This window comes from Rhipicephalus sanguineus, chromosome 9 (genome assembly GCF_013339695.2).
Source record: "Rhipicephalus sanguineus isolate Rsan-2018 chromosome 9, BIME_Rsan_1.4, whole genome shotgun sequence".
Lineage (NCBI taxonomy): Eukaryota > Metazoa > Arthropoda > Arachnida > Ixodida > Ixodidae > Rhipicephalus > Rhipicephalus sanguineus.
The window spans coordinates 53,631,776-53,650,370 of NC_051184.2; the positions used below are offsets into that span (position 1 = coordinate 53,631,776).

Sequence of the window (18,595 nt, forward strand, 5' to 3'; positions counted from 1 at the left end):
TTCCAACAATGCCGTAGTGAGTCTTAAAGCGTTGCTGCCAGCCGAAGCCACCAGCGAAGCCATCAACCCCCAAGGCCGCAGTAAACCACTTTGCTTTTTCCGTCAGCATTGAACCGTCAATAGGAATGTTTTTCACCCGAGTCTCCAAAAACCAGGCATACAGCACTTTCTCAACATTGTCGTACGCAGGAACACGCACGCGACAAGCCTGAGAACGGCACGACTGGGCAGCCTTTGTCTTTACATCGACTTTGTTTCGCAGAATCGTGCTCAACGTGCTCCGAGGAATGGCGAATGCCTCTGCGACCGACAACTTTTTTCTCCAGCTTCCACACGCCGAGTGATGTCGGTTCTGGTCGCCAAATTCAAGTTCTTCCGCTTCTTCGCGTCCATGGCGACCAGGGTCAACAGATACCGCGCACACCGTGGTCGCGCGCAAGCAAGCACAAGTCGGAAGTGGGAGCGGCGAGAGGACACTATCGCAGCACGCTACACACAACCAACAAAGCAACCTGCGGCACATGCTGTTGAAGCATGCTCTCGGCGATGGCAATGGCACTTGGGCTTTCGCAGCAGGCAGCCGCGACATTGGTAAAAAAAAGGACGAAAAAAAAAACCGCCAGGGGTGTGCAGTTCACAAAGGCTATGCTTTCGGGGATTGCATGCTTGAGTGCGTGGATGTGGTCACATTTTCGACGTGCACGCATGAAAAGGGTCCGTAACTTTTTTGGAACGTGACCGAATTGTGGTCGTTATCACGGCTCCGGCGCGACGCGTCGTTCGATGTAGCGCTATACTTTTACATAGGTATTTCGGGGGATTTTTCAGCTGTTCGATATAGCCAATAATTCGATATATCCAAGTTCTATGTACCCGGGATCAACTTTATTTACCAAGAAATCGCTGTACAAATAGTATGTAAACATTCTGGTTTGGCCCGATTGAAATGGCTTCATTTAATGATTGTTTTGCTGTACAGTAGTATACAAGTTGTGACGAGTGTAGTTACTGTGTATTAATATAGTGACAAAGCTTTCATGAAGAAGGCTTATTTACACAAATTTTTGTTTGTTTGAGGAAGTGTTATTTCGTGCAATGAAGTTGCACCCATGGAGTTGTGGCTGAAGAAGAACACCTTGCATCCCTGTTCTCTGTGCAGCTTCTGTTGAGGTTAAAGTTTGAAGAGATCGAGAATCCTGCCCTGTGGCATCCTGAGGTTCGCATGGTGAGTGAACACAGCAGTTTCCTTTCTTTCTTTCTTTCTTTCTTTTCAGTATAGTGTGCATGTGAACTTGCATCTGAGTTTGTCACGCTAGGCTTGCATGCAAGGGTCGAAGTACAACCGGGTGGGCAGTGAGGTGCATTGATTACCCTTTGTTCTTCTTCTTCTTTTTTGACGTTGCCACATTTCTCCGCTACAGTTCAAGGTGACCGACAGCGAAACCAAGGAGCTTCTTGGCTACTTCTTCATGGACCTGTTCCCGCGAGAGGGCAAGTACAGCCACTTCTGCAACATTCCACTGCAGGTAAGTGGAGTGAATGCATCGTAGTTAAATAGTTAGGTTCTGTTACTACTTGCCACTGGTCTAGTTTGGTCATGAACTTCAGCACTCATGGATTTAAATGTGAAGTTTCTTTTTGGTATAATGACTGCTGTGAGCAATTGCTCGTGATAACCACGTCATGTCTCTCCAAATCTTGCCACTAAAGGTAAGGTTGGCTCAGATGTAAGTGTTTGAGTAAACATTTTGACGATATGACATGAACTTTAGACTCTGGAAATGAAAGTATGTGCGTTTACTTAGCCCTAAATTTTCGCGTTTCAATCTTTGAGTAGCGTGCGTCATACATCAGACGTGAAACAATGTGACGCATAACAAGGACATTACAGAGCATCACTTGCAACTGATGCTACATGCGGCTGTCATTTTCGTGTGTTCTATATCGTTTTGGCGACATGCCGTCACACTTGGCTAGTTCAAATTGAGTGCTCTTAACGGGTTTGGCTGGTTTTTTCAAAACGTCACGCTCTAGCTCGGAGCCATTTAAGGTGCTTTCACCTTCGGCACAGGAGTGTCCTTTTAACAGCAACTCTGAACAAGCTGCAGCTAATTACATCACGAGTGCTCAGCGCATCAATGCAGCCTTGGTATGCTTACAGCTGTAGTAGTACCTTATTAACTCAAACTCGCATATCTCGAGAAATTGGGTAGGTCGAAGAAATTTTTCGTGGCACCGAGCCATTTCTCATAAGTGCCATGTGGTATTTATTGCCCTCTATCTCAAAGTATTTTCTGACCAAATTGTGGATATCTCGAAATCTTGACTGAGAGTGGAACAAAAACTTCACCGTCAGAACATTTCAAAAATTTTATGCGAGGCTACGACAAAGTAGATGCTGTCCTTGAATGTGAACTTGAAACCTAGCACATAACGACTTTGTCAAGGAACCCTGTCGCATGCAACGTGACGCAGTAGACGTGCACACAGGCAGGCCCTGCCACATAGCATGCTTGGTACCTCTTGTTTTGTTTACTGATTTCAGTATTGATTTTATTGAAAGGTCGAGACAGGACAGAGCAGTGCGCTGTCCTGTCACGTAGTTTTTTGCTCGAGTAATTAGCATATGTCGCAGACAGTGATTTGGCACTATCTAGCCCAACTTTCTTCAATAATGTCTCGGATATGTTTTTATTGTTTCCTTGAAACCTTTACAGAGAGCCAGTTTAGAAACTGCTGTTGAAGATCTGTTCGGTAGTGGTTAATTTTTAGAGCTCGGCATTTCACTGCAGTTTCTGCAACTTTGCTTATCTGTATACATTTTCTGGTTTTTACTGCTTCGAGTTAACGAGAGTATTATTGTACTAACCGCCATATATACGCCACTAGTACGATTGCAGTGCCAAAGTTCTCTCTAGTAACATTTCTACGATAAAACCATCACGATAACACCATGCCTGGTAACTGTGGAGATAAGACGTGTTTCTAATTTATGGTGCTTTTTTATTTTTTCAGGCAACTTGTGTCAAGCCAGACGGCACCAGGCAAGTTGGTGTGGTGGCTGTTGTGTGCAACTTCCCAAAACCTACAGCGGACAAGCCGTCTCTACTGACCCACACTGATGTGAGTAGTTGTCAAAACACGGCAAATTTATCACCTCCCATGACAAAGAAGATAGTTACCTAGTACATTATGTACTAAGAATTAGTACTAAGAATTATGTACTAAGAACTATGCACCAAAGTACATAATTCGGTTCTTGTGTTTTAGTATCCACTTCCATTCTCTGTTTATCACTGCTTTTTTTTTTTTATCTTGCGTTGTATTTTCGTTAGCTGATGTATAAATATATTTTTCTTTGTTACCATTTGTGCTCGTTTACTTACACTCTTATATTTTCCTTCCGTTGTAATATTGTTTTTTGCTTTATATTTCGATGTATTATACATATTTTTTTCATGTATTGATGTACCTTAGCCTCTCCCCTCTATAATGCTTCTTGTAAGCCCTGAGGGTATAAACAAATAAATCAGCGTTTATGGCACAAAAGCAACTGCATGTACGCTGTGCCAGCCACAAGGTGTTCGATAAGAATAGATGTATCGTGCGGAACCTAGACACGTGACATTTCATCAGACCTTTCATACCGTTAGCCCTGTGAGCACTCTATCACAAGAATAACTCCTACAAAGGGAAAGGAGGACTTGGGGACCAATGCCAACTTTTTTGTATCTTGGCACAGAGTGTTTCAGTTTAATGCACACTATACAAATCACAATGAAGAAACAAGTCTACCGTAAAATTGCGAGCAAGTGCCCCCTCCAATTTCACAGCAAATTTCAAATTTCCACGCCATTCTGGAAAGGCCCCCCCTCCCATCGTACGCACCCTGAACTTAGTGTGGCACCAATGACAATTTTCACAGTCCCACGAGCAAAACCATGGCATTCGAGATCTGTATTCAAAGATGGCCTGTGACGACATAGTCATTAAAAGTACGGCTTCCGAAATCGGTGTCCGTTGCATAGATCTGTTCCATTGACTCATCTTCAGAGGTGCTTGCATGCCATGCCTCCCGCGGTCCGATTGCGCTGCCTTTCTGTTTCTTGTTTGTGAGCCGTCATTGTGATGCGCCACACCACGAACGTGAGCGAGAGGACTTCCGAGGAAGTCACTGTGCACTTCGTTTTTTTATTTTTTTTCCCTTGCGGGAAAACTTTGCCGGTAATTTCAACTTGCTGAGGGGGGTAGGGGGGCGCTTGCTCGGAATTTGATGGTGAATTCTCATTTTGTTGCCTTCATTAGCTTTTTTTTAATAAAAATTTACCTAAACAGCAAGGTCTTGATTAGCATGACCTTAATTACTAATGTCTTAATTAGCGAAGACTTAGTATGATCTTAAATGACATGTCATTAATTAGCAAGGTCTAAATTAGCATCAGCTGTTCTTAGAAAACATGCTGGATGACTTAGAGTACTGTATACTCTACTATACAAGTTCCTTATTCATGGAAAGCCTAGCACAGTGACGAAACATGCTTTACCCTAGAAAAAATTGGGTGTATTTGGGTGCATCTTCTAGTCAAACAACAAAAACTCACAGGGTTCCTTATGCAGTCGCCTTAGACGACTCAAAGGTGAAAGCCATCTTCTTCTTCTGAAAGCCATCTTGTTCTTATTCTTTTTCTTCTCAGTCAATGTATTGATTCTCTCCCGCCCCCCTCCGAACGTATTCTGCACCTAGCATGGTTTTGCACTGCCTCTATGATTGCCCCACCTTTGACCAAGCGACAATGCCATGTGATGATGACGTCCCAAATTTTGGCTATCTGCGGCGTTGTGATGATGATATTTTGCATCACTCATGTTCACGACGGCACCGCAGGGCGCCAACACTGACGGTCACTTTTCGCGTTTGATGAGGCATCTAAGGCTTTTGCCTTAATGGTCATTATCTCGCATGCTGTTTCATGTGTTATTGCCATGTGCCCGGTACTTCGAGCTCGTGAACGGCAATCTTGTGATTGATGTCGGTAACCAAGCATTCCTGATGAGAAAGTGGCCAGGGTTGAGTTTTCAAGGCAGGAAATGCAAGCAAGGGAGACAGTTTTTGTTGTGTGATGGGAAAATAGCCCAAGGATTCCACCTCCTCTTCTTCTTTGTTTTAAAGAGTCGGGGGGGGGGGGTGCTGGAACTAATATGTGTTTGCATTTGCTTTTGTGGTTGTACATCAAGACATTGATAGAGTACTTTCTTACTTCTTAATAATTTTGTGGTCTGTTCTATGCATGTGGCCATATTTCCCAACACAATTACACTCTGTAGTTGGTAATTGATAAAAGAATGTAGACCTATAAAAGTTCGAAGCCAGTCGTAGTTCTTTCTGTTGAAAATTTAGCTTTACCATATTTACTCGATTCTACCGCGCCCTCGATTGTAATGCGCACCCGTTTTCCGCGACAAAAAAAAAAAAGTAATACATCGATTGTAACGCGCACCCATCTTTCGTGAGAGAAAAGAACAAAAAAAGTCCGTAGGTGTCAAACTTCGCACATTCAGAAGAACATGCATTTGGGTTTTAAAGAACTAAAATTTCAAAAAAGTAAAACACAAAGTCAGAAAGCGGGCCTTGCCGCTAAAACTGTCACCACTACGGTGGCGATACGAGTCGCGTAATGGATCAGTCCTCGTCGCTGTCGGACAACTCCTTGTCGCTGTCAACGCTCTTCGATTTCGAGAAACCGGCCCTGCTTTGGTCCACTGAAACCTTTTCGTGAAGCTTTGGTGTAAAAAAATCTTCTGCTTCTGTTTGCGCCAGTCTCGCACGCACGTTTCGGGAACTCCGAACTATATCCGAACGACCGCGATGCGGCCCGATTTCCGTCCGTCTCTCTGCACATGTAATAACTATTCTTTTAAATGCGGCATCGTGGTACACTCGTCGAGTATTTGGAGTCGGCACTTCCATGCCGTCGATGCGAACGCAGAACGGGATGACAATCTCCTCAGCACACGTACGAACTGAAAAAAATGGCAGAAATCGTAGGAAGCGGCCATTTTGAAATGTCGATGGCAATACGATAACCGAGTTTCTTTTTTTTTTTTTTTCGGCACTCGATTCTAACGCGCATGCGATTTTTGGGCTCGTTTTTCCGGAAGAAAGGTGCGCGTTAGATTCGAGTAAATACGGTAATATATTTCTTACGTCTTCAGAGTTTGAAGTTTCAAGTATAATAATACAAGTTCATGATACGAAAATTGCTTACAGATGTTGTACAGACCGCTATAAACTGCTTGAGTTGCAAGCAGTTTACAGCTGTAGAGTAAATCAAATATTTTTGTATTGTAAGTGTATAATAATTGTTGGTGTTTAACACCCGAAAGCCACAATATGATTATGAGAGACGCCACTGGGGAGGACTCCGGAAATTTCGACCACCTGGGGCTCATTAACATGCATGTAAATCTAAGCGCACGGACACTTAGGATTTTGCCTCCATCCAAATGCGGCCACCGCGGCCCGGATTCGATCCCGTGACTTTCGTGTCAGCAGTCGAGCACCATAACCACTAGAGCGCTGCGGCAGGTTGATTATTTAACTGTGAACCAGTGGCCAGGCTGGTGAAATTGGCTCTAGAAGGTGGTGCATTGTACATTGCACAGTGCACCTCGCATACTTGAAGCATTCGCTTCTGATCATTGCGATTCTTTTTTGTTCTCTGCCTTCTTTTCACCCAGGTGGAGACGTTCTTCCACGAATTTGGCCACACCATGCACCACCTTTGCAGCCAGACTGAACTAGTCATGTTTGAGTGAGTGCTATTTCTCATCTTTTACTGCGGCTACGGTAATGACGGTAACTCCCCACATCGACAATCTCATCGATCCACTCACGATTACTAGACACAATTCTCTCCCTCTCAGATTGTTCTCTTCTTGACCCGAAACTGACTACAGTGAAACCTCAATGTGACAGATTTTTTCGTTTCCGTTTCTTTCTTCCATATAAATGCACGTATTTTATTCTCTTCGATTTAACGAAGTAGTTTATTTATGTGCTGCAGTTTCGATGTAACATAGCTCTGGCGAGCGCAAATATATAAAAGTCAGCAAGTTTGTACTAATCTTCTTTGTATATCTTTCTTGAACTGTGGCGATGGCTTTCAAGATAAGTCAATGCTTGTTGCGCTTTTTACTACTTCCTGCACCGTCACTCACGCTTCTCACTCGACACAAGACAACAACAAAAACGTGCAAGTCAGCGCTGGCGCAACGTAATACAAAACTACTCCAGTGGTTGATGTTCTCCGGCTATGCTTTGTAGATTGCTCAACGTGATGTGCTAAGTTGTATTTATGCCCTCATGCAGATTCACCCTTGCCCCAACCACCATGAAAAAAGACTGTGCTTCGATTCTGTGGCTACTCTTTTTCTCATGGCGTGCGATTTGAAAAATGCTTTCCCTAAAAACTGCATGTAACCTAACCATTTAACCACTAGCACAAACTCAAGTTTCAAATTTAAACTGTCATGGTGCTCCTTTATGGAAACGGAAATGCACACTGTGTCTTGTAGAGTTTGAAAATACATGGTGTTGCATGGACATAAAGCTACAAAAATTGAATGTTTTGTAATATTTAGAATTTCACTATATTGAAGTTGTTATATTGAGGTTTTACTGTATTGCTGTCCTAAAAAGGCATGGCTATGTGTCAATCATCCATGCTCTACTTTACAGTGGTGATGCTTATAATCTGAGAAATACTGCTTAAAACAATGTTTATGGGGCCTGGGCCAGTATTTTGTTGTGATGCCCTTTCGCGCTTTTCATACTTGGCCAGTGGTCAGAGCCATGGTCTGCCCACGTTATGAGCAGGCTCGGCTGGCTATGAGCGGTATAGACCGCTTATAACGTAAGTCGCCGGAGTCGCGAATATCCGCACTATAAGCGGTATCGCACTATAACCAAAACAACCTTCTTCAAAGGCTGCACTTGCGCAAAACGTGTTGAGCATGTAGCCTCGCGTGTCCGATAATCGACATATGCGATTTGGGGCGCTTACAACCACCTAAATGTCCGAATGTTCAAAAATTAACCGCCAAAGACCTGCATTGCCAACGAAATGAACACGGGGGAAAAAAGCAAACAAAACAAAGTGCCATCGCGGAAATTCGCCGACTACGTTTCAGGCCACCTCGAGGTATGCGCATTACACAGAAACCATGTCGAATCGCGACCGAAATTTCACGTGCTGAGCGGTACCGATCGTTCGATTTCACGGGCGCGCACGCGATGTTCAAGACATTGCAGTCGAATCCGGAACCACAATTCGAGAGTTGCATGTGGCAACCATGCCCTCGTTTTCATTAACTATATGATTCTCTTCCCTTCAAGTGCAGCCATCGCAAAAAGTTTCGTTGATTCCGCACCAAACCGCAACTTTTATCGCCCGCGACCGCTACCGAAAAGCAACCAACGCTGATTAGGCCTAGCGTGCCGTTCAGCATGTTGTCGTGGGAAGTTTGTCCAAGACAACATGAAGATCGGACGTCGAAAAGATCGCACTCAAGCACTAACTTAAGAACAGCGCGCGTGATACGAAGTTTGTGTTCGCGGCCGGGAGATCAACGGCGACAAAAGCCCGCCAAGCTCGTTTAAGTCCGCGCACTGGCAGAAAAGGCGAAAGCTCGCGTCATGAAGCCGCAAAACTTTTCAATTTGCGGACGAGGTAGCAAACGCGATATCTGTAGCAAGTGTGATAACGACGACGCTTTTCCCGACAGGAAACTTACTTTAAAGCGCACTTGATGAGGACGCGATCGTACGTTCCACGCGTAACGCGCTGCCGGCAAGCGGCCGCTGCCGCGGAGCCTTGCCGCCGCCGGTGCAAAGGCTACTCCGTCGCCTAGGCAACCACCATCCTTCCCCATTCGGCGAGCCCGCACAGCGCTGCCGCGGTCTTTTTCCTCCCTCCACCCCTCGTTCGTTCACTGTGCGTGCCCTCGCCCTTCGTAACGACCTCGTCGCTCCCTCCCCAGCGGCGTACCTCCTTTGAGAACCGCACTCGCTACCGCGTTTGTCAGAAATATTTTCCCACAACCGCATTATAAACGGTATTTCATCTTGGGGGACTGCACAATAAGCGGTATGCGTATACATGCGGTTCTATGGGAGGGTGAACGGGAGTCGAAAAAGACCGCATTATAACCGGTCCTGCACTATATGCGGTTACGTTATAAGTGGTCTGCACTGTATAAGGCATAACGCATCGCTACAAAATACCAGCCCTATACTCCATTTCATACATGAAGTGCAACGCTGTGGAAGCTATGCAAGAAGTTCATTCAGCAAAATTGTAAGTGCATGCGTCTCGCACTTGGATTTCGTTGTCGTAAACGTGGCCTCCACGATTGGCTCTGGCTGCGCGCTATCGGAAGTAATCGCGGAGAACGTGATACGAAAATAAAGAGGCGCTGAGCGATCCAAAACAACCTACAGCTCAGACCACTTGGAACCTAACCGCTTACAGTGCAGTACCGGCTATAATGCGGTTTTTTCTGACTCCTGTTTACCCTCCCATAGAACTCCATGTACATATACGCATACCGCTTATTGTGCAGTCCCCCGAGATGAAAGACCGGTTATAATGCGGCTGCCGGAACGTTCTCAGAGATGCGAGGGAGCGAGCGTGCTTCTCAGCGGAGATGCACCGGCAGGGGAGAGAGCGGCGACGGCATTACAAAGGAGGAGGGGATGCCAAACGAACGAACAAGGAGTGGGGGGAGAAAAAAAAAAGGGATGGTGGTGGGGGGACAGCAGCCCAGCGGCAGCCCGGCGCGGGTGTGTGGTGGGAGGAGGGGGAGCGGTTGCGTGGCCGACAGAGAAGCCTTTGCCCCCTTTGGCCGCTTGACATGCGCGCTCCGCTACGAACGGGCGTCCGCGTCCGCATCAAGAGCGCGTTACTGCTGTTTGTCTCCGTCGGGAAAATAGTTGCTTCGTCGTAGAGCGCAGATATCACGCGTGCGACCTCGATTCCCCCGCAAGCAACAATGCTTTGAGACGCGATTGAGCTTTCACCTTTGCCACCAACAGGCGTACTTACAAGCTTTGAATACTTTTTCAGGATAGTTGCCGCGGCTGTTCTGCCGTCCGCGAACCGAAAGTTCGTTTCACGCATGATGCCCTCAGTTTAGCTCGCAAGTGCGATCTCTTCTACTCCCGATCTCCGTGTTGTCAAGGGCAAGCTCCTCGTGATGGCAGGCAAAGTTGCAACGCGCATGCTAGGCCTAACAAGCACTAGCTGCCATGTCAGCGGCCGCGGACTACAGAAGTTGCGGTTTGGTGCCGAGTCAATGAAACATTTTGCAGTTGTTGCATTTAGAAGGGGTGACTTACATCTTTAACGAAAACGTGGGTGTGTGAAACACTCTAGTGGTGGTTCGTGGTCGCCACCGTTTTCGACAGCGTGCACGCACAGTGTGTTACCGCGGCGACTTCCCATTACGGCGCATTTTTTCCGCGTTCGTTATGTCGGCACCGCAGGTCCGCGGACGCTAACCGTTCGAAATTTTCAAATGTAGGATGCCAACTTACGTCCCATTCGCATGCCTCGATAGTCAGAATCGCGTGCCTGCCTGTTGGTCGTGTTTTGCACACGTGCAACCTTTCAAAATGTTGTTTTGGTTATAGTGCGGATATTCGCGACTCCGGCGACTTACGTTATAAGCGGTCTATGCTGTATTGGCAACCGTATACAGTAGAACCTCGTTGATACGTTCCCGCTTAGTACGATTTCCCAGCTCCTACGCTCGAAATCGCGAAAACTGAAAATAACCCAATACAGTTGTGTGTGATACGTTCCGGTTAATACATTCCCGGAAAATACGATTATTCGGCAGCAATGTTCAGCACCGCGGTAAAGTACGGTCGTATATGTTTTGTACTCAGAAACTCTCATTCAGGTGTCCAAAAAGGGCCCTCTCGTGTACTTGTGAAGCACGAAGTGGCAGACAGCCGCCGCGCGGCGACGGCGGCTTCTCCGCAGTGCCTTTCCCCCCTCTGCGCTTTCTCTGCTTTCTTCAATTGTCCCCTCCGTGTCTTCTCCGAATTGCTCGATCGCCGCTCTCTGTCAACCACACACTGACCCGAAGGCAGGCGGCGGCGCTGGCCGTCAGAATCTTCAAACGACTTTAAAAAGAAAAGTATTTTGTGTAGCACTTGGCACGATTTTGCTCAGCATTGCAAATCCTTCATCCGTAGCACGGTACATAGATGCACACTCGTTCCACACACTTTTGTTCAGACCCCATGGCTACAACAGCCGAGGGAACTAACAATGCGGCCCAAAGAATGGAGGCTGTCGCTCCTCCAGTCCACCACGGTTCGGTACAAGACCTACGGAGACGCACCTGACGCCGCTGCACCTGTCGCGACACGTAACCATAGCAACACCGCCATTGTGCCCAGTGAATATGGCCGATAATTTCCCCCATACTTTTCTCTGGGAGCCCATTCATTTTCGGGTTCATCCCAGTCGACGTTCGTTTTTCTCTGGGTGGGCAATTCTGCCTACCAGCGGGTCTCGGAAGCTGCCAGAAAAAATTTGTTCTGGAAGATATCCGGGAGGTTTGTGCTTATCAGACGCCAAAACGAGACGATGCGCGCTCGCCGCCATCTTTGTGAGGACCCGACGGATCGCGATGCGGCCGCTTGGGGACTTCACCTTCGGTTGCTTTTACGCCGGGCGTTATCTTTTAAAGCCTTTCCGCCGTGCGAGATAGTGCGATTATGAGTGCCGGCGAAACTACCAGCGCATGTCTCAAGTTAAGACAGAACGCAAACTGATCAGCGCGAGTGTGCAACGTTGTATGCGATTGCCGCGAACAGCTGTCGCTTTCGGGGACGCTTATCACTTTCGCGAGATTTCGCAGATCGTGTTGTACCACGACTGTTACGTGCACTGCGAAGAGTTGAGCTTGTTAAGGCTTTAGCAGGGCGGCAGTTTTCTTCACGGATGGGGCAAGTCGCGCGTGATCTTGCGAACGTACGTGATCGTATCCAAATACGTATGCTCGGGAATATCACTTCCGCTCTTCGGCAAACCTAGCCCCATATTTCCAAGCGGCAACGCAGAAAGAACCGACGCTCATGCGGCGCAAAGTTTCGTCTGCTGACACGGCGGTAGCGTTTCTTTACGTTTACACTGGTTGTCCCCGAGTTCGATTTTGCAGTATTCGGGTTGTCTCGTGATTTCAACACACATGACCACGAGTCGAGTCGAGTCAAAAAAGCTCATTATTTCCAGTCAGGAGCAGAACTAGCTGGCTGACCTCTGGCTGCCAGCGAGATGCCAGGAGTTCCAAGAGTCCCTCCATATTTTTTGAGAAATAAATGTTTTTTGCCCTTCCACTTCAAATGTGGGCTTGTCAGCGTCAATTTTTACTCGATTCGGATTGTACGTTTTCTCGGATCGTACGTTTATTTTCCGCGTTTTTTTTTTTTTTTTTTTTTTTCAGAAGCGTATCAGCGAGGTTCTACTGTAAACAACGGGGGTTTATTTCTAAGGCAGAAAGCATCTTCATTTATTACTCGTCCAAAAACAAAAAAAAATAGAGAAAATCACATTACGGTGGTTTAATCATTGGAATATTTCTTGGTGCGAATGCGCCTACTGCAGTGAGTCTCGCTAACTTCCACAGCGTTGCACTTGATGCATGAAACAGAATACAAGTTGGCTTTTGTCCAGCCATTGCTTCAATACACAAAAACAACTGCGCTGCGTCTTCGTTGTCGCAGGGGCACGACGGTCGAGCGGGATTTCCTGGAGTGCCCTTCCCAGATGCTGGAGAACTGGTGCTGGGACATGGAGGGCCTGAGCCGCATGTCCAAGCACTACTCCTCGGGCGAGCCACTTCCCAAGGAGTTGGCCGACCCGCTGATCGCCTCGCGGCTCGCCAACGTGGGACAGTTTAATCTGCGCCAGATCACCCTGGCCATGTTCGACTTGGAACTGCACGTCAAGCCTCAGGTACGACTACACTCCAACCTCGATATAACGAACACGGATATAACGAATTATCGGTTATAACGAAGTAAAGGAATAATATTCTTGTCATAGATACAGTGTTACAAATGTACGTTTATAACGAATTTTTGGATATAACAAACATATTCTCGTGTTAGATGAGACTTTGTTATAATGAGGTTTGAGTGTATTAGCATGCATGCGTGCCTCTTTCTCATTTTTCACTGTGACTGAGTTTCGCCAACTAAAAATGCTGCCCATGTTATCACTGTGTGCAAGCAGTGCCTTGATGCGTTAGACCCTTCTCAGATGTTTTCAGTTATTCTAATCGCATTTTGTGTATGATGCAAATAGTGCAATACATTCTGGAATGTGCAGGAGCATCAGAGATTATGCCACAATTTACCAATTTACCATGTCTAGTGTATAAATGACAGACTTGTTAGATGCATAGGCTAGACTTCGACAATCGATGACCGTAGTGCCACTATCATTCTATAGGTGAAACCCTTTAAAGAGACATGCACCAGGGAGCAGTTCTTGTTCATTGTGTGAGGAGTCTCTTATAAGCAGGGCACCAGATTCTCATTTTCCCATCAACCCCTGTTTCGATGTAGGCACACTGCTGTCTCTTATACCCATTTGTCTCTTACATCAGTGCCTCTCATAAAGGGGTTCAAATGTACTGTGCGTGTTTTGCTTTGCTGGGCACAAGTTGAGCCACTAAAAAGTTGAGTCTTTACCGGTTTGATTACTGCATTCTTCACTGTTCCACAACTTTTTTTCTCACTTCCTTTGTTCGTTACTATTCGGTAAACATAGATTAAAACTAAGTTCTGGGGTATTGTGTGACAAAACAATATGATATGATTTTGAGGCATGGTACAAAAGAGTGACTCCTGACTTAACATGCCCGTGCATCTATGTACACGGACGTTTCTGCGCTGTGCCGCTGTTGAAATGCGACTGCTGTGGTTTTGGAACTGAACTCACACCTTCGCGCTTAGCAGCACAGTAAAATACCGTTTATGACGATAGATAATTAGGTGGTGTGGTGGAAGTTTTCCAGTTTTCCGAGAATGCGATGGAATCTGTTCGCAAATTTAGATAACTTTCGTCCTGCGTTGGGCATACGTGAAGCCATGTCGCGATGTTAATGATGCAGCGGAAAAAATGGTGGTTTCTTTGTGGCTGCGACATTGGGAAAATGAATGCGAAGACGTGATATAAAATCCCTGCCGCAGCAGCTGCTGCGTTTCAGTGAGAGCGAAACACAAAAACACCCGTGTTACGATACCTGTGGTACACGCATGTTAGCGAACTCCGAGTATTTAGAATTAATTTAGAGTCCCCCCACTGTTGCAGAAGGGAAAAGCAGCTTAAAAGGAGGCGAAGCACAAGCGAAGGAACACACAGGATGAGCGTTGTGTTCTTTTGCGCTGTTCTTCCCTTTAATAAATGTGTGTTCATCTAGCCCAATGAACCACACTTCTACGGTTCATCCCCCCACTATGGCATGCTTTATAATTAGATCTTCATTTTGGCGCGTGAAGTACGAGAATATGAATGTTTAGCCCAGCAGGGAAACTACGATAGATGCCAAAGCCTTGGGGAAAGGCAAGGAAAGAAGCTTGGCTTAGGGAATTTCTGAGCATATCGGCATTCACTTTCTTCTGCATGTTGCACGTAGTTCCCTTTCCTTTGTGTTGGCAGCCTTTGTAGACCTTGTCAATGTGCCCCGAACTGTTTTGTCTAACGGTGAGCTATCTCGGTTTCAGGCAGAGACGGCTAAGCTGTTTGCAGAGATCCAGGACAAGCTGCTCGGCTACAAGCCGCAGGAGGGGACCAACTTCGCCGCCAACTTCTCCCACCTGATGGGTGGATACGACTCTCGCTACTACGGCTACTTGGTGCGTACGAGGGGAGAGGGGGCGCCATTTTGTTCTGCAGTGGTGACTGCCAAGGCGGCGCTTCAACCAAGTTTCTCAGTCTCTCGTAAACCTCATCTCATCAGGTGTATCGCTGTGCTCTACGTACAAATATGCAGCTTGCGATTCGTAACATTCGGGCTTAACTTCGCATATACTAGAACCAACATTCGAAACCAAGAAGAGTGCGTATATTCAAGAACAATGTTTCATCCTTCAACGAGGGTTGGCACTTCATTATCTTCTTTTTAAGGAAATGAGGTACTAGTTGTGTGCTTAGATAGCGTCTGCAGAAGAGCTGAGTAGAAGGGCACAGGTTAGGCTTCCTGTTGTTGATGCCCACACTTTAACGGGAGTGAAATTGCAAACAAGCTCAGTTAGCTCATAGGTGATGTTTGTAGAAAATTTGCACTAGTGTTGCAAAATGTGCAAAAATGCTCTTCTTAAGTATTAGGTGCACAGTAAAAAATTTCAGGTGACCTATATCGATCCGTGACTCCGAGAACCCCAATGTTCCTCTAGAACTCTAACCCGAGTCTCTTTTATTGTCTGTTTTCTTTCTGCGTATCTGTCTACTTGTCGTTCTCTCTTGTCTGTCTGTCTGTCTTTTATCTATCTACATACAGTAAAACCTCGTTAATTCAATGTCACTGGGACTGTGAAAAATCTTCGAATTAAGCGGGTTTTCGAATTAACGAAACATACAAAAAGGGGGGTGCAAGGCTCTTTGAATTACTGAAAGTAATCAGAGGTGATCATTTGCTGTGCCTGCTAGTTTGCTGCTCCAAGGGTCATGCTTTCCAGCAATACCCGGTCCCTATTTCCAGCAAAACTCTGAGGGAACGGCGGCCTTTTAGAGCCATAAGGCAATGCCACGTAGCGCACGCTGTGTTGTGTGAAGAAAAAAAAAAGAAACACTGCGTTGTAGTGAGGCAGGTCTTCTTTTTCATAGGTTCACATTTCATCTGACCACAAGACCACTTTTTTCTTTTCTTTTTTGCGCGGGCAGCAGCAAGGCTGCCACTCAATAGTATCGCTATGCTGCATTGCCTTGTGGCTCGCAAGGGCCGTCGTTTCCACGGATTTGCGGCAAGAACGGGAATTGGGACATGGCACCCAAAGTTTTTGAATTAACCAGGCTGGTGCTGACCGCAGCTTCAAATTATTTATTCATATTTAGATTGCAAAATATGGGACCGCAGAAATCCTTCGAATTAAGCGGGATTTCGAAATAACCGGGTTCGAATTAATGAGGTCTTACTGTATGTCTATCTATGTCCTCTGTCTATGCAGTCAAACTTAATTCTGCCTCGATGCCTGTGGCCTTAACATTTTCTTTCTCGCGTGTCCCTCTCCCACCTGTGCTCGTTGACATCATCCGCTGGCCCACCTACCAACAGTGGAGTCAAGTGTACAGCATGGACCTGTTCGACACACGCTTCAAGAAAGAGGGCATCCTGAACCCCAAGACCGGCATGGACTATCGGCAGCAGATCCTCGAGCCTGGCTCAACAAAGGTAAAAGATCCACTCCCAATTACAATAGGTGAACTTTTCTTGGGGAACCTAAACTCAAGTTCATTAAATGGACACTGAATTGAAACGTTAAGTCAGTTTAGACTAACTGTTCTTCTAGAGCTCTGCTTTCATTGATTTTGTGATTAGAGGTTCTTCGATTAAAGGATTTTGTGATTAAAGTGGGGGTGGGGCACAGGTGCGGTGTGCCACCCCTGGCTACACCACTGATTTCTTGTGAAGATCAATTTTGTACCATTGCTTGAGTGTGGCTTTTGTTTGCTAAAACGCTTATTCTTGAGTTAATCACGTGTTGTCAAATAGTGCGCTGCAGTGGTGTAGCAGTTACGGCACTCGGCTGCTGACCCGAAGGTCGCGGGTTCGATCCCAGCTGCAGCGGTCGCACTTCGATGAAGGCGAAATGCTAGAGGCCCGTGTACTGTTTGATGTCAGTGCATGTTAAAGAACACCAGGTGGTCGAAATTTCCGGAGTCCTCCACCACGGCGTGCCTGTAAACCCCCAGATATTGTTACTATGTTGACAAATAGCTCTTGGTCCTTTGGTGCTAAGAGAATAGTAATGATAATTGGCACATGCTATATTTATTTTGCTCCGAAACACACTTTCTTTTCATAATTGTTCAATAAAACACGACTTGCATGTTATAGCAACGTACAAAAACAAAACTATGACAGATCCTGTCCACATTCTGCCAATCCCCAGCAATGAAAGCTTGCTTGAAACCTTGGGCATTAGCAATGTATGATACCTGTATTGGAGTTCCCACACCAACTCGCCGTGATGTTATAGATTTTGGCTATGCTTTCTAGAACCCAGATAATATACACTCAAACCTCATTATAACAAAGTCACATCTGCCACAATAACTTCGTTATATCCAAAAATTCCTTATAAACGTTTATTTTTAACACTGTATCTATGACAAGACTATTCTTCACTCACTTCATTATAACCGATAATTTGTTATATCCGAGTTCGTTATATCGAGGTTTGAGTGTATTTCACTGGCAAAAATGGGCAGTTTTAGAATACGGTACTCAATTCTTTGCATGCGCAATTGCATGTGTTTGTTACCACTGTGCACACGTCATATGTGTACCCAATGAATGCAAAACCTGGGTACCCAATTTTAAAAGTCTCTGATAACTTGCATTGTGTTCCATGGGAGCCAGAGACTTTACGTGGCAAGTTTCAGGAAATGGATTGAGCTAATGCTGGCAAAGTAGGGTAGAAGACTGAAATCTGGGGCGTCATACCGACATTCAGGAGCTGGTGCTTCGGCGCGAAATTTGAAATTGAAGCTTCAGCCATCATTTTCTCTCCTAATGAGCCCATGCTTGCGAGATTAACGACAGCAGAGTTCTCACAGTGTAATTCGTTAGTGTAAGGTGATTTAATGTTTCACTTTGGTGTTACTGTATTCTCTGGCTAACCATCAACTCGCATTTAACTTTTTCACAGGACGCCGAGGTGATGCTCAGAAACTTCCTGGGTCGGGATCCCAAAATGGATGCCTTCCTTGCGAGCAAGGGTCTGGCACCTCCGAGCTGATGTCATTTCTAGTTTCCATCGGGATCTTATCGAAGAAAACTTGCACCTCGTGGTGGCCTTCTTTTTTTTTATACTATAACTTCGTAAAAGTTCAGACTGAACCCTCGACCTCATCAAGAGCTTCTGATAGGTCTATATCGCCACTTCTTACGTGCCATGATGGTGTCACGTCTTTGACGGGCAACACAAAACCATGACAGAGTTGTGACTTGGCATCAAAAGATGCTCCTTTTTCTTTTTTACTCATTTTGTTTTTACTCAATGTGTTCAAGTAAAGGACTTCAAACATTTTTTTTATATGTATTGTATGTGCCACTTCTGCATCACGTCTGATGGGCACCCTGAACGCATAACCGAGCCATGACCCGGCATCAAATGACATGTTTTCATTTTGTTTTGCACTCTGATGTCTGTGGATTCAAGTAAAGGACTTCAAACGTATTGTTTGAAGTCCTTTACTTGTGTGTTCTCCTCCTGCAATGTGGACTGCGCAAGTATTATGAAAAAGGACTGCTGAATCACACGACGAAAATATTTTTTAATGTTTTCTATGCA

At 45.8% G+C, this 18,595-nt stretch overlaps 1 protein-coding gene across 1 annotated transcript in view; it reads left to right on the plus strand.

Moving 5' to 3' along the window:
• LOC119405167 (thimet oligopeptidase) overlaps window positions 1-18,332 on the plus strand; it is a 36,959-nt gene extending 18,627 nt beyond the window's left edge. The window contains exons 9-16 of the mRNA XM_037671975.2: window positions 1,160-1,225; window positions 1,422-1,526; window positions 3,016-3,123; window positions 6,739-6,812; window positions 12,797-13,028; window positions 14,804-14,935; window positions 16,354-16,470; window positions 17,951-18,332. Of these exons, the coding sequence (XP_037527903.1) occupies window positions 1,160-1,225; window positions 1,422-1,526; window positions 3,016-3,123; window positions 6,739-6,812; window positions 12,797-13,028; window positions 14,804-14,935; window positions 16,354-16,470; window positions 17,951-18,040 (924 nt within the window). The 3' untranslated portion in view covers window positions 18,041-18,332. The remainder of the gene's footprint in view (window positions 1-1,159; window positions 1,226-1,421; window positions 1,527-3,015; window positions 3,124-6,738; window positions 6,813-12,796; window positions 13,029-14,803; window positions 14,936-16,353; window positions 16,471-17,950) is intronic.
• Window positions 18,333-18,595: the final 263 nt, after the last annotated feature.